At 34.0% G+C, this 16,693-nt stretch overlaps 1 protein-coding gene across 2 annotated transcripts in view; it reads right to left on the reverse strand.

Moving 5' to 3' along the window:
- Positions 1–835: 835 nt before the first annotated feature.
- LOC114327394 (CBP80/20-dependent translation initiation factor-like) overlaps positions 836–16,693 on the reverse strand; it is a 31,311-nt gene continuing 15,453 nt past the window's right edge. For both annotated transcript variants that reach the window (XM_028276001.2, XM_028276000.2), the window contains 2 exons: positions 15,091–15,318; positions 836–1,722 (listed from right to left, as the gene is read on the reverse strand). In XM_028276001.2, the coding sequence (XP_028131802.1) occupies positions 1,291–1,722; positions 15,091–15,318 (660 nt within the window). In that variant the 3' untranslated portion in view covers positions 836–1,290. The remainder of the gene's footprint in view (positions 1,723–15,090; positions 15,319–16,693) is intronic.

Consider the following 16,693-nt stretch of genomic DNA (forward strand, 5'->3'; position numbering starts at 1 on the left):
TTGCTGCAAAAAATAAAATATCTTAACGCTTCCAAAGTATTAGAATTAGTTTTTATAATGGATGTACGAGTTTATGTATGTAGATGTAGAAACTACTAGAAGTTCGAATACTTTGTAAGGGTTAAGATGTTTTATTTTTTGAATAAAAATGGCGTGTCGTATGGAAAAATAGAAGGATAGATTTTTTGTCACAAATTGAACGAGGAATTCAAAAACGATTGTTAATTTGAAATATGTCAGTGGCGTACTATCTTTTTTCTTTAAAAAATTCAAACCATTACCCCTATGCGAGCCAATGATAAATATAAAATTCTTAATTGTATGTCAACAAATGCACAACAACTACTTCTTAAAACTCGCCAAATTTTATTACAATGTTGCCAGTAGTTTCGGCAAAATCGTAAAAAATGTGTAAAATTTTGTTTTCTTCGACGCCCTGTATCTTGAAAATGGATGGCGTTACAAACAAATTTTATTAAGCCAACCCCAATTATTTTTCATTGTTTTACCTATTCTAGTGACGGTGTTACCTTTTTTGAAATATATGTATAAAATTGTATCAAAAAACGAAAAAAAAAACCGAAAAAATGCGGTTTTTTATTTTTAAATGTGTTTGCACCAATTTTAAAAATTTGAAAAAATTCAAGGTGAAAGATTACGCAAAAATACACGTTATATATTTTTTTCGTGAAAACGAATGTCTTAGTTATTTTTTTATACTCATTTAAAATTTTAAAATCGTTCTAAAATTTAAATTTCCCGCCAAAAATTAAAAAAAAATTTTCGGACAGAACTTATTAAAGCTTACAACTTTTTTATTTAAAGTTTTTCGCTAGTTATCGATGCCGCTGAGATAAAAAATAAAAACATAAAAACCCTAATTAGGCTCTAGGTGGGTGACATGACCACCTAGGGGGCTAAAAATTTCAGAAAGTGAGTTTCACTATATATGATAAACGGCGACCTATATGGAATTCGAATCGAGTTGGGGGCACTTTTCATCATCTTACCCGGCTAGGCCCTTTACTTAGATTTGGTCAATCTATCGACTTCCATAGTTATTTTGATTGAAAGAATTTGCATCCCCTAGATGGGGCTGTTTTCACCCCCAGGGCAAAAGCCCGGTTCGGCATAGGGTAGATTTTGAAGAGAAATCGGTGTTGATTCTCATAATTCCACGGTTTTACAGTTTTTTACCGCTTATGACTGGTCTATTTTAACAAGAAATAAACTCATCAGTGCTTGACAATGCCATCACCACAAATCTTACGAACCTAAACCAATTACACCTTAACTATAATTATTCTCAAACCTGTCGTCGTGTTCCCATCCTTTACTTTTACCCTTGGAGTTTTTATCATTGTTCCCCCACCCGGTCTTCTTCCATCCCCCGGTCGAAGAGTTATCCTTGTCTCTCCAATTCGAAGAATCGTTGTTGAATTTCGCTTTGTTAAGACGTGCTCCTGCCCCCAAAATGGGTCTTCCGAACTTCCCTGTGTTGTTACTGGAGTTCTGAGTCTTCGGAGGTTCTTTTGGGGTGTGGTTGACGACTTCTGGTGTGAAGTTAGTCACGGAGTTGGTGACTTGTGGAACGGTAGGCTCTAACGCAGGTTGAGTTGGTTCGGGTTTAGTGGATAGCTGGAGGACGTTCACGCTGCTCTTGTAGTTTTCTAAGGTCTTGTTATCTTCTGGCGTTTGTACGCTTAAGATGTTTTGGGAACACTGAAAAATCAATTTTGTTATTTCTAATTGTATATTTAGATCTAGCAAAAAATAAATTATAATACATTTTTGGAATTAATATTCCATCTTCGGTGCTGCTACTAGGTAAAGTACGTTTAGAGACTACGTCTTTCCACCAGCCACTCTCGTTGGGAGTTTACGTCGCCGTGAAGTGAATATACTTAAAATTTCATGTATTCTATTACCAATTTAATATCATTTTAAAGGGTTTTCACATATGTATTTAGTGGCTTTAAACATGTATACCTAGTAGCAGCACTGAAGATGGAATATTTATTCCGAAAATGTTCTGTGATTAAGCCTGGAAGGGTTTATAAATAAAAAATATCACAAGGAAAAATTCATGTACTGGCTGTATACCATAAATCACAAAAAATAAAAAACCTTATCTTGTAAAAGGTATATTTAAAATCCCTAAAAAGGGCTGTATTACAACAAAACGTTTTCGGAATCAATATTCCATCATCAGTGATATCACAGGTTTACATGCTTTAAGCCACCAAAATGTACGGGTAAAAACCCTTAAATTGATTTTAAACAGTTGGGGTTACATTATATTATCCGATTTTAAAGGATGTTAAAAATATTTCCAGATTAACCCCTGGCATCACATGACATCAACTATATTGGTTGGGAAATTGTAGGTAGAACCTTACATGGCAGAGTTTAGGTAACAACAGTTGTCACCTAAACTCTGCCATGTAAGGTTCTAAAAAAAAAACAACCATGTAGGTTCTATTACCTACAATTTCCCAACCAATATGGTTGATGTCATGTGATGCCAGGGTTTATACTGGAAATATTTTTAACATCCTTTAAAATCGGATAATATAGTGTAACCCCAACTGTTTAAGATCAATTTAAGGGTTTTTACCCGTACATTTTGGTGGCTTAAAGCATGTAAACCTGTGATATAACACTGATGATGGAATATTGATTCCGAAAACGTTTTGTTGTGATACAGCCCTTTTTAAGGATTTTAAATATAACTTTAACAAGATAAGGTTTTTATTTTTTGTGGTTTATAAATGATTTTTTTATATTTCTTTTTTATTAAAATATACGTTATTTGAACACATTTTCATAAAATGCAAAATAACCATTAATTTTTCCAAAAAATCACGTGAAAATTATAGTTTTCGTCATCACTAAATTTTATGTTGCCAAAAAAATAAAAGTTAGGGAAATAGTTTAATATTTAAGGTATGTGCAAGTAATATGACCACCATAAGATCTTTTGTTTGTATTTGGGGCCAAAGTCAAATTATTATAGTTATATGGGCAATCTAGATGCACAGGGTGTTTCATTAATAATTGGAAATATTTTAACTGTAGCTGTAACTGGGCTAAAAATATTGAGGTTTAACTCAAATCACCTAGTCCGAAAATGCTTCCTAAAGTTGTGCTCACTACGGAGAGCAATGGATTGTATCCTCGCTCCGACCCTTGCTCCCTGGTATTTATATTCGGTATATTCGTGAATTCTCGCATTTAAAATAGGCGTCCCTCTTGGGTAGGGCAACGGTTATTTCATCGCATAGCTTCTTTGTCTTTAAGTTTTAAGCATTTTTGAAACTTCATTAATAAAAAAAATTAAAAAAACTTTTTATAAAAACGAAAACTGGTACGTTTATTTATCTTCCAGAGATGAATCGATTTCATCAATTCCGAATTTCTACTACCGGTCATATGCGTCCGTTTTGCGTAGGTCAACCGTTATTTTATCGCATTATTTTTGGGGCTTGAATTTTTAAGCATTTTCGACACTAGATTATTAAATTATCAGATATTCTAGTTCTAAAAGTCACTCTTGCTCTAAGTCGGTAAAATACTTACAACTTTTTTTTGAAAAAAATTTTCAAATTCAAAAAACGAAAAATTTTTTAAATTAATTTTTCTAGAAAGCGATAAAGATGAACTGAAGAGTACCTTTTAGTACTAGAATACCTCACAAATTAATAATTCAGTGTCAGAAATGCTTAAAAGTTAAAGACAAAAAAGTTATGCGATAAAACAACCTACCCTACCCAAAAAGGGACGCCATGACTGGTACTAGAAATTCGCAATTTATATCTGGATTATAAATAGGCGTACCAATTGTCGCTTTTCTAAATAGAAGCGTTCTGGAGGTATTTAAAAAAATAATTACAAGACGCCATCTTCAAAGAAAGCTCCTATAAGGAAACATTTTCGGACTAGGTGATTTGGGTTAAACCCTAATATTTTGAGCCCAGGAATCTACAGTTAAAATATGTCCAATTATTAATGAAGCACCCAGTAGATATGTTTATTTTATAATTTTTAAAAATACTATATTTATGACGTAATTAAAAAATAATGCTGTTGGCCAGAAAACTAACATGGTGTCGGCAATATGGCCACAGTGAGTGAATTTTTATACCTAATTATGAAACTTAACACCTAATACTAAAACAGTTTCAGAATTTTTAACAGTTTTATTAAATGTCAAGCAAATACAGCACAGAAACATAAAAATATCTTATTTGTAACAATCAGGGCATAAATATTGTGGATGTTTGAAGAATCACTCTGGTCATCGTCTGAATTAATAATTTCATAGCTACTAGAGTCATGCAAACTAAAGGACAAGTTAGATTTGCTATCAATTTTATCGGTAGTATCAATTATCATTTTTCTAAAAAAGTAATAAATTGAGAATTATATAGTTTAAGTAACCAATACAGTGAAACGGGTCAGATTTGTAAGTCCTGCTAGTTCCCCTTTAATATAGTTCGGAGGCTGGTTGTTTTTTCTGGTGATTAAATATGTAATTAAAAATATTTATTTTTACTTAGATATACCGTTAAAGCAGGACATATCGTATGTGCTAAAATTAATTATTAATTAATTAATTTATCTTAAATTAAACAACATTTTACACTCCATTATCGAGCTTTAAATCACACACCTATACTCCAGTAAGACATACTACTGAACTAAAAGTTTTGTAAAACTTGTAAATGTCTGAGGGGACCGATTATGTGGGTGTGAAAAACAGATGTCATCAAACGAACCGCCTCTTAAAACATCTTTGACAAAGAATACCAAATTTTGCCGACCTTAAAGCTGTTTCACAATATAAATTTCTCGAACTATACAATAAAATAAGAACATTTACAGTCTACGAAATATGTAAGTACAAATAATATAATAAAAACTTACCTATTAGAACCAGTTGACACCTTTTTTAAATTATGTAATTAATAAACAACTTTGGCATTAAATGCGTATTACGATGGTACTATAAAAATTTCTATCGTTTAAACATAAAACTAGTATGAAATTTGTTACATGACCTTATTACCGTACGCATCTAAAGATTCCGTATATGTATTTGGCACCTAGGAGTTTTCTATTGGTTCTTTGCAGCACGCGGTCATATTTCAACCAATACGCAGCGAGGTGCCAATCGCATATACGGAATGTTATTCGGTGCGAAATTCATATACGGAATGTTAAATATTCGTAGACGGAAAAAGATAACTTCTTATTAGTCCGTTAAAAGGAGACTGATTATAGAATACCTGTTAATGTATTATTAAATAAAAATAAAACAATTATAGTATTTGGAATGTTATTTGGTGCGAAATTCATATGGGGAATGTTAAATATTCGTTGACTAAAAAAGACGACTTTTTATTAGGTCAGTTAAAGAAGACTGATTTTAAAATATTTTGTTAATGTATATTAAAGAAAATAAAACAATTATTACTTATATGGAATGTTATTTGATACGAAATTTATAAATGGAATGGTATAGATTTGAGAGACATTATTATTTCTTTATTTGACTATTTCGCTTTCGCAGAATTTTTAATGACTTGCACGTGTTGTATAATATGTTTAGATTTATGTTTCAGCTATTCAATTCTGTTATTTCTGTTGAAGTCTAGGGCTGTGTGCTACCAGACGAAAATAGTCGTCTTTTTTTATCTACGGACATTTAACATTCCGTATATGAATTTCGCACCAAATAACATTCCATAAGCTATACTTGTTTTATTTTTATTTAATAATACATTAACAAAATATTTTAAAATTAGTCTTCTTTTAACTGACTTAATAAAAATTCGTCTGTTTTAGTCTACGAATATTTAATATTCCGCATATGAATTTCGCACCAAATAATATTCCAAATACTATAATTGTTTTATTTTTATTTAATAATACATTAACAAGTATTTTAAAATCAATCTCTTTTTAACTGACTAATAAAAAGTTATCTTTTTCCGTCTACGAATATTTAATATTCCGTATATGAATTTCGCACCAAATAACATTCCAAATACTATAATAATTGTTTTATTTTTATTTAATAATACATTAACAAGTATTTTAAAATCAATCTTGTTTTAACTGACTAATAAAAAGTTATCTTTTTCCGTCTACGAATATTTAACATTCCGTATATGAATTTCGCACCGAATAACATTCCGTATATGCGTTTGGCACCTCGCCGCCTATTGGTTGAAATATAACCGCGTGCCGCAAGGAACCAATAGAAAACTCCTAGGTGCCAAATACATATACGGAATGTTTAGATGCTTACCGTACATGATCATATCATAGACGTATATAATAACATACTGAGCCGTCTATAAAGCTAAGTGACATCATCTTTTTTTTTCGTTGTTTGTTGTGTCTCTGTCTTATATCAAGTAAATAAGCAGATTCTCTTTTTGTTGGAGGGAGAGAGAGTTGTGAGTTTCAATGCTCTAACTCTAGAGAAAGACGGATCAAACAAGCGCACGAGATTTTGTCGTCAGCTCGCGATATGCTTGGTCTATGTTAGTATATGTATACTTCTACGGGCCATATTACCTGCACATACTTTAGTTAACACGTTCGGTGCCCATGACGCACGAGTAGCGTCACGAAGGTTTTATCAAAGGTACCGATGACGCATAAGTGGCGTCAGTAGTACTGTGTTATTAAATGAACGATTTAAGAACGTGGTACCAGCGGGTGGCGCTTGTTCAAGATGGGCATCAAACGTGTTAAGGAATATCTTGAAACTTTTGTTATGAATCAAGATGATGAGCTCGAATATGACATTTATTTTCGCCAGGAATTCTGAGACTTAACTAACCTAATCAAACCTCAAAGAAGAAGAAACATGATATATTTCACCAACACAAGAAATTAAAAGATATTGCTGAAACGCGGAAATCACTACTGTTCAATTTTTCTCATGTTTTCATCAAAGGCAACATAAGTGCATTCTCTCTCTTGCGTTAGCTTTCTTTGCCAAAACATCTCCAATAGTACACGATCCTTTCTCAGGGTTCAATTATAGCTAAACAATATATAATTTCCTTTTTTCTCTCTGTGCAATAGTAGACGATAAACCGACATAGACAAACCGTTAATCCGCCAAAAACAATTAAAGCTCGTATGAGAACCGCGCGTGAAATAGGTATATGTGACGTGATAGAATCGCGAGTGGTGAAACAGTGACTTGGGTAAGATTTTTATACATTTATAATATTGTCTATATATATTAATTCCTCTCTAAAATCTACCTTAAGCCAGCAACCTAAAAACATAGAGTCCACTGAAATTATATTAATAATTTCATATAAATATGTACATACCTTAAGGGGATGGGTACGAACTTTCGGCTTCAATGCTATTTAAATGGGATTCATTTTTTTCGAATCATGAGAAAACTAATAAGTATTTTTGAAAAATTTAAACGCAGAATGAAAGATTACGTTATTACCGAGGGCCGAAAGTCCCTGAAAACTTAATAAGTTACAGGGGTGAAAAACTAAGAGAAAATTTAGTGTGATTTTTAATTTCAAATATCTCATTCAAAAGAAACTTTTTCTTCATTCTAAGGGACTCTCGGCCCTTGGTAATAAAGTAGGTAATCTTTCATTCTGCGTTTAAATTTTTCAAAAATACTTATTAGTTTTCTCAGGACTCGAAAAAATGATTACATTTAAAATACATTGAAAATTTTGACAGGCGTCAACCACCCCAACTTTAAAAGACAAAAAGGGGCACAGATTGCTTGTACTCGATATCAACGAACAGTATACACTATACAACGATCAATAGAACACTATACAACGATTAGCATGACAAGTTCATCAATAACAGAAAGCGAAGTTACACAGGCAAACAGGCAATACAAGTAACAAAACACAAACATTTAACCCCAAAATAAAAAAAATATGACCAGTTTTGGTAATTATATCATTAAAATTGTTGAAAATATTCAAAGATAGGTACTTACATTTTGGACTCCTGTTTATTTGAATCATCTATAGATTCATCACGTGTTTTTAAAGCAATATCATCACTACTGTATTTATCTTTCACAGGTGATAATTACTGACTCAAATTCAAAATCATTGACTCCTCTCGTTAAATAAATAGGCTCTTCCAACTGTTGTATAACGGACTCTCCTTACCGAGTAAATTGACTGTTCTATTTCGTGTCATGACATGCTCTGCATTTTATTATAGAGAAACAATAATACGACGCCAGTATGAAAGTTTCTCTTTAATGAGGTCCTTGGTCTGTCTCAGCATACTCTTTTTTCATTTTTCTCAATACTTACCGGTGCGTGCATATTTGAATTTTCTGCTAGTTTTATTCTCTGGTTTATTTCGTTTTCCTCTTTAGTTTCCTTATTACTTTTGGCGTTGTTTTCCATTTCCATTATTGATTCACCATATTTAATATTTTTTGATTTACCCCGACTTGCCGGGATGTTTGCTTTTTTCCATTATCACTTTTTCACTTCACAAATGAATGTGTACAATCAAAACCAATATATCAAATCAATTGCACTTCACAAAAATTAAATAGTAACGTTCATTGAACTAAAGCCTGGGTTTCCTCGAAAGCGGCACCGACAAACAGCGACCGTAGCACTGCGATGAATTACGTCAGATTACGGTGATAAATTCAAGGTTCTTCACTGGGGCAATGGAATGTGCAAGCTCAGCAAGCGGTGGCTTCCAACGCATCCTTGGAAACCAACGCTATTATTTTGCATGGCACAGTTTTTTATGATGTCATTCATCGTAGTGTTATGATCGCAGGTTGTCGGCACCGCTTTCGAGGAAACCAGCGCTTAATTCAAATACAGCATGCGGCAAAATAAACAGTACTGAAATGAATATTGAAACGTTTATGATTATTTATATATTTAGTATACATGATACAGTCTTGCCAACATTATTCATGACGTTGCCGATAAAACAGATGTTAAATATGCCTTATGGCACGAAAAAAATCTTTAATTCTAGTCCGCAATTCCGGAATGTCAGAGGGTAATCGGTCTGCCTCCTTCAGCATTCCCTATAGGTACGCATCAGGTAGCGTTAGTTCTGGTGAGTGGCGGTCTCACAAAATGATCACGCGGTATTTGAAGAGACTCTGGCCGTGTGACAGGTTGCCCTGTCCTGCTGAAAACATTGTTTATTTTAAACCTGGACCGTTTTCGCAACCTTTTCCGTATGACCGAAATAGTACTCCACGATAAAATTTTTTCTGCAAAACTGAGAACCATTCAGAAGCACCTAACATTAACACGACATTCACATATTATGTTATAACGACGTTCAGAAACCACTCAGTACGTTTCGGCGCACGACACATATATATTTGAGGCATACGCATTTCAGTAGTGTTTATTTTGCCGCATGCCGTATTAACTACTGTTCTATCTTTAAAAAATCACTACATTTTTTTTTATTTTGGTGTCGCTGCAAGGCGATTACAAGCACGATTGATCACTAAAATTATTAATTTTTAAATTGTCATACACACAATTCGACAGTGGTGTGGTTTCACAGTAGAAGAATTATTTCACGCAGCAGCCAATAGAGAAAGATTTCAGAAAATTGTAAACATGATGACCTAAGGAAGAAGATATACACAGTTCTCGCGAATTCCATTTTCACTTTGTTCCCCATATACTTCACCTTTTCCTAACTTCTTACTTATAGTGCTGGGAGGAAGAGGTCTGGGGGCTGGGAGGAAGATTGACAATTGGATGCTTGAATAATAGTTATCCACAATGTTCTGCATTCATTTATTACTCCATTTAGTGAGGTCTAAAACATCGTAAGTGTGACCATGAGAGGAAGGAGGAAGACCATTTTTTCTGGCATATACCTAAAGATTATAGGTGTAGCCACCTAGAGTACACATTTTATACACCATATTTGTGCGTTTTCTTATATACATAACTCCATATTTGTGCGTTTTCTTGGCAAGCTATTGACAAAAAATTAATCGTCCTCTCCATGGCTTCATCATTACATCACCATTACATCTTCATATTGTTGACGAATCATTTCAGTAATTTGTTTTACTTGAAACAATCTCTCATTACATGCTACTAGACCTGCTTGATTTGAAAAATATCTCTTCTCTTCCTCCTCATATCCATTTGACAAGTTGTCTTGTTTATCACGGCATTGTCCCCAATTTTCTAATATCGGATTATTCTGATCTTCTTCATCAGGGTCACTTAATCCTATCAGTTTCCTGATATAATTTGTCTCTCTAAGGCACTATCATCCTCTTTGAAACCAGAGACATTAGAAAAAATATATTCGTCCTCGGAATCTAAATATGGTTTAGGTTCTAAAATCTTCTTAGGTTTGGACTCTTCCTCTTCGGAATATAAAACATATTTTGTTGTAAATGAAGAAACACTCACATCATGAAGGACTTGCCACATCAATTATGGTCGACTGAGGACCGACCGTATCAATACACCCATTTGACGAATCATTTTCCGACACTAACGATACACTTTGTTTATTAGAGTCACTTTATCTATTCACTGATACTGTAAAGTCACTAGCAGATTCGGACTGCAGCAGGACACGATATTTTACCTCTCGATATCATCATCTACTTTGTGGTTTATCACAAACTGAAACAAAGAATATATTGAGGTAATGTTTGAGGTTATGTGACAATTACCGCTTGTACCATAAGTGGTACATGACGGCTATCACTACCGTAGCCCTCATATACCACCAATGGTACAAAAAATACGAAACAACAGGCTAAAACAAGTCCGAACATACAACAGAAAAACCACTTTTAACCCTTAACCAGAGAGGTAATATTTTTGGACACAAATGGAAAGGCCTCGTTTCAGAGATGGTTGTATATAATCCGTATACAGCAAGCGCCATGCTACTAGACACATAGGTAGGTACCTAATTGCTATGCTTATGGGCTAATCCGGTCCGTTCTCAAAAGTGACTTTCATCTCTGTCATGCTACTCTCAAGAAACTATTCGAAATCATTGTTTTGCCATACAAAAAATATATTAATTAATAGTATTGTTCTGGCCATCTGTCTTCCTAAGCCATAGTAACACTTCACTGGCCTCAACTTACTAGAGGCACATTGAAGGAACAGACAGTCATGTCTATTTAAAAGAAGAAGAAGACTAACATTGTTATCTTTAGTTAGCAGCGAGCGTAAGTATATGAAGGTGTCGACACCTTCCAGTACTAGATCGTCAATTATTAGTCGGGTTGCTTGACCTAGTGCAACAAATATATTTGGTCATAACATTCATATTTAGTCCCATCCTCTGTGCAGATGCTCTTAATGACCGAAATGCTTCAGTCAGAAATTCTGTGGACCTACCTATGATGTCTATGTCATCGACAATTTGTACTGATTTGTTAAAGATAGTACCATTCACATTAATCTGGGACTCTCGAATTATTTTTTCTAATGCCAGGTTAAATAAGAGACACGATAGTCCATCACCCAGTCTTAGTCCATTTTTGCAATGGAAGGGAGAAATCGTTTTGGATTTTTACCATGCTCTTTGCTCCTGTGAGTATAAGTTCAGTTAATTGGACAAGAGTAAGCGGTATTTGAAATTCTACCATAGCAAGTAGAGGTTTACCTCTATTAACTGAGTCGTATGCGGCTTGATGTCTATGAATCTGTGGTGGGTGTCGATGATGAACTCTAGGGTTTTTCAAGAATCTGCCTCACTGTAAATATCTGGTCCGTTTTTGATTTATTAGGATGGAACCGGAACCCGCACTGATATCCTCCCACTATAATATATAACATATTACGTTCGGCGCAGGGGAGGAGTCTTTTGTACCGGGTGTCCCAATAAGAATGGCTCTCGGCCATATCTCAGGAACCGCTTATAGTACAGCTTTGAGAAAAAATATTTAAAACAAAAGTTGCCTCGGGAAAAGCCTGGAAATTATTTTCATAATTGTGGATGCACCGCTAGAGGGCGTAATTGAATATCAAAAATTAAAAAATCAAAATTTTACAAAATTTACCTAATAAAAGGGCACTGAAAATCCAATCATCGTATTCTTCATAAAATTCTGCGCATTCTTGATTTCACAAGTTTAAGTCTATCTTTGCAAATAAGAGGTGGGGGTGAGTGGGAACCTTCTTATGAAAAAATGGCTGTAAGTCCGGTTCTGCTAAATCGAATTTTGCATACTTGGTCTTGTTGAAAACAGCTCTTTTTTGTCAATGTAAGAGTCTTATTTTCGAAATAGCCTAATAAGTAATATGCCAGCTAGTAGGCGTTATTTAATTATTTTCGGAAATCTAGTTTTCTTTGGAGAATATTAAATACAAGTATGCATTTTTAATCCTGTATTACAAAATTAGACCAAATTAGCAACATAATACCGAAAATCGCATGTCGATACTTTTTTTCTATCTCGAGATATCTTAAGAAACGTGTAAATTTTAAACAACTGTTAATGCCACCGGTAAACGAAATTAAGGAAAACTAGTGTGCTATGGAAAAAACAAAGAAACATTTTCCAAATGTAAACGTATATAATTAATTAAAATAACAATAAGACAAACAACACTATAAAATATAACAAAGAAATAAAAGCAAATACATACTTACTTAGTGACGACCCAAATGTTCAAATTGTTGCCCATCATTTTCGGTGCAAGTATTTACTCTTTGAAGAGTAGATTGAACAGCAGTCTCAATTTCTGCTTTCGCAATGCTTTGAATGACGTTTGGTATTCTCTAGATTCTAGATCATGTTTTCTCGAGTAGTGGTCCAAGCGACAAAAACAAAGTCTTTATTTCGTCCCCATAAAATAAAAGTCTAAAACAGTTAAATATGTTGCTATTCAATCTACCCTTGAAAGAGTAAATGCTTGCATCGAAACTGATGGGCAACAATTTGAACATTTAGTAGGCAGTCACTAAGACAAAGTAAGTAGTTGGTTTTATTTCTTTGTTATATTTTATAGTGTAGTTAGTCTTATTGTTGTTTTCATTAATTATATACGTTTACATCTGGAAATTGTTTATTTGTTTTTCTATAGCACACTACTTTTCCTTAACCTCGTTTATCGGTGATAGTAACAGTTATGTTTAAAATTTACACATTTCTTAAGATATCACGAGATAGAAAAAAGGTATCGACATGCGGTTTTCGGGATTATGTTGCTAATTTGGTCTAATTTTGTAATACAGGATTAAAAATGCATACTTGTATTTAATATTTTCCAAAGAAAACTAGATTTCTTAAAATAATTAAATAACGCCTCCTAGCTTGCATATTACTTGTTAGGCTATTTCGAAAATATGACACTTACATTGACGAAAAAGAGCTGTTTTCAACAAGACCAAGTATGCAAAATTCGATTTAGCAGAACCGGACTTACAGCCATTTTTCCATAAGAAGGTTCCCACTCACCCCCACCTCTTATTTGCAAAGGTATACTTAAACCTATGAAATCAAATATGCGCAGAATTTTATGAAGAATACGATGATTGGATTTCCAGTGCCCTTTCGTTAGGTAAATTTGGTAAAATTTTCATTTTCTAATTTTTGATATTCAATTACGCCCTCTAGCGGTAAACCTACAATTATGAAGATAATTTCCAGGCTTTTCCCGAGGCACCTTTTGTTATAAATAGTTTTTTCTCAAAGCTGTACTACAAACGGTTCCTGAGATATGGCCGAGAGCCATTCTTATTGGGACACCCGGTACAATACGTTGGACAACACTTTATACATATGCCATATTGAGTAGAGTGATGCCTCTATAATTATCACACACCATCATGTCTCCCTTTTTGTGTAGAGGACACAGTACACCCAACTTCCAGTCTGTAGGTGTTTCTTTCTGTTGCCAGATTGCAGTTATCAGTTTATCCCTGTGTTTCAAGAGGGTGTCGTCGCCGTTTTTGAAAAGTTATTATTTTTAGTGGGCTTTATTATTTTTCAGTGTTAGGATGGTTTCGAATGACAACAGATAGGGTAGTCAGGACAGCGAGAGACGGTTCCCCAATAGGAAGAAGATCATTGGGAAAACCACGAAAACGATGGAACGACAACTTACTAGAGGCACATTGAAAAAACAGACAGTCATGTCTATCCAAAAGAAGAAGAAGAAGAAGAGGATGGCTTCTCTAATTTCTTCTTTGGTGGGGGTGGGGAGTGGCTGCCGATCATCCTCATTCGTTTGAAACAAGGGACCTTCCATCTCGCCATCTTCATAATTGCCACTAAGCAGTTCACAACACATAGTAATTCAAATTTCAATGGAAGGCTAACTGACCAGTCGGATTAGGGTTAACTTGTCGGTTACGGAAAATCTGAGATAACAAATGTATATTGAAGGTCGTCTCACAGACGGCATATTTCCGGTTAAGGGTTAAAAATACCCATATTCACGTTGCACCAGTTTTAGACACTGACGGCTGCGGCTCGAGTGTGTCATTGTCAATGTCGGCCCAAAGTGTTAAATATTTAAATAATACTTCTTGAATTTCATAAACGAATATTTTGTGTATCTTTGTGTATAAGTTGTAATATTTCGACTTCAAAGTTGTGCAGTTAAAACATTTACATATGAAGGACCAGGGGGGAAAACGATGAATGTCAATTTTTTGGTCATTTTGCGATTCTTGCGTATTATGTTAGCTTAGAAAGAGTACTATCAACCTGTCCAAGGGAAAATAACGATGAGAATCGCCTTAAAAACCCATCGGAAAATTTGACGCAAGGAGCAAAAAAGATGAATATGTAACTTTGTTTTTCATTTTACCGAAAACACTTCCAGATATGACATTCATTGTTCTTCTCTCTGACCCTTCATATATTAATGAAAAGCCCTGTATACCAGACAAACATTCAGATTTCTAACACAGCAAGTTACATATAGTAAAGCATATGCACACAGTAAAAGTGAAGTAGATTTAAAGAAGCGTCTAAAAAAATATAAAAATTTATTGTTATTCTATACAAACTCCATCCAAATATTTTTACTTAATCTTTTTACATGTACCACATCTTTTTCTATCTTCTTTACTTACTTGAAACAAAGACATTCCATTACCACCGATTTGCTCTTGATAAAATTTAAAGACATCTATGGGCAGCACTCCGAACTTGTTGGCCCCCAGTTCTATGGATAATAATAGCCATAGCTTTCCTTCTTTGGATATTTGTTTGTCAGACGTGAGAAGAGTTCGTATTTTGTTGAATAGCTCGTTAAGCTTATCAGGACATTCAGTTTTAATAGCGGCGCCGTTCAAATAAAACTGAAAATAGGTGTTTATTAATTAATAAATACATATTATGTATGTAAATATTACTGCTATATAAGGCTCTAGATATGCAACTTTCGTATAAAATGCCAAATCTGGACCTATGAATGTTCCTTTTGCCCCTACCCTGGCAAGTAGGTCTTCTTTCTCATTCCCTTCCATACCAGACTGCCTATAAATCCAGGGCAAATTTACTTTGTTACTGTTTGCGATCTGAACAACATTCTACAGACAGATCCACACTAACTTGGAGCCAATTTGATTCGATTTCAGCGACTTTGCATCTGGTACCATTTTCAACCATTTCCTTCCTGGAACCTGGAACAATGGATGTCAAGTATGACCTCCATGGACGGAGGCGGTTGGGTTGGTCAACATGCCTCCTGGTATAAGTAAGTATGCTTCTCGTTGAACTTTATTCAGCTTCTCTTTGGTGATCTTTTTGGCATTTAGACCATCATACTATTGTTTGTTTTTTAACCAAGAGGAGTGATTCAAATTTAGCGCGCCGTAATGCTTATTTCTAATTGGTCCAACCGCGGGCAAGTTTACTCCACTGTTATTATATTTTGACACTAATGACGTTTATGAAATTTTGTCACTTCTGTCATTTTATAGGTTAATTACGTATATCGGCGATTTTTTGTGTTTTTTGATGTCTCGTATTTCCTAAACCTGTTGTCCGATTTGAGTGATTTTTTTAGTATATTATAGCTTTATTCTTCAAGAATATCGGTGTAATAATATAATTGCTAAAGAGGTAAGTGTCATTGTATACCGGGTGTAACAACGATAGTGTGTTTTTTCCTCAAAGTTTGGAACACCCTGTGGAATATTCTAGCGTATATAAAATATTGAAATTAAAACTCAACTATAGCCTTATGCTTTCTTAACATTTTGCTTTTTGATTCATTCGCTTATGTGGGATAATAAAAAAGTTAGGTACTTTAACAACTAGCAATGTTATTCATCAATACAGGGCGTTTCTAAATAAATGCGACAAACTTTAAGGGGTAATTCTGCATGAAAAAATAATGACCGTTTGCTTTATAAACATATATGTCAGCAAATGCTCTGTTTCCAAGATACGGGATGTTGAATTTTTTCTTACAAGCTGACGATTTATTTATTGCTCTAAAACCGGTTGAGATATGCAAATGAAATTTGGTAGGTTTTAAGAGGTAGTTATTCCGTATTTTTTGATATACAATTAAGAATTTTATATTCACCATTGGAGTGCATACGGGATGTATCTAAAATGTTTATACCCGTATGCACGCCAATGGTGAATATAAAATTCTTAATTGTATGTCAAAAAATGCGCAAAAACTATCTCCTAAAAATTACCAAATTTCATTTGCATATCTCA

This window comes from Diabrotica virgifera, chromosome 4, assembly GCF_917563875.1.
Source record: "Diabrotica virgifera virgifera chromosome 4, PGI_DIABVI_V3a".
NCBI lineage: Eukaryota > Metazoa > Arthropoda > Insecta > Coleoptera > Chrysomelidae > Diabrotica > Diabrotica virgifera.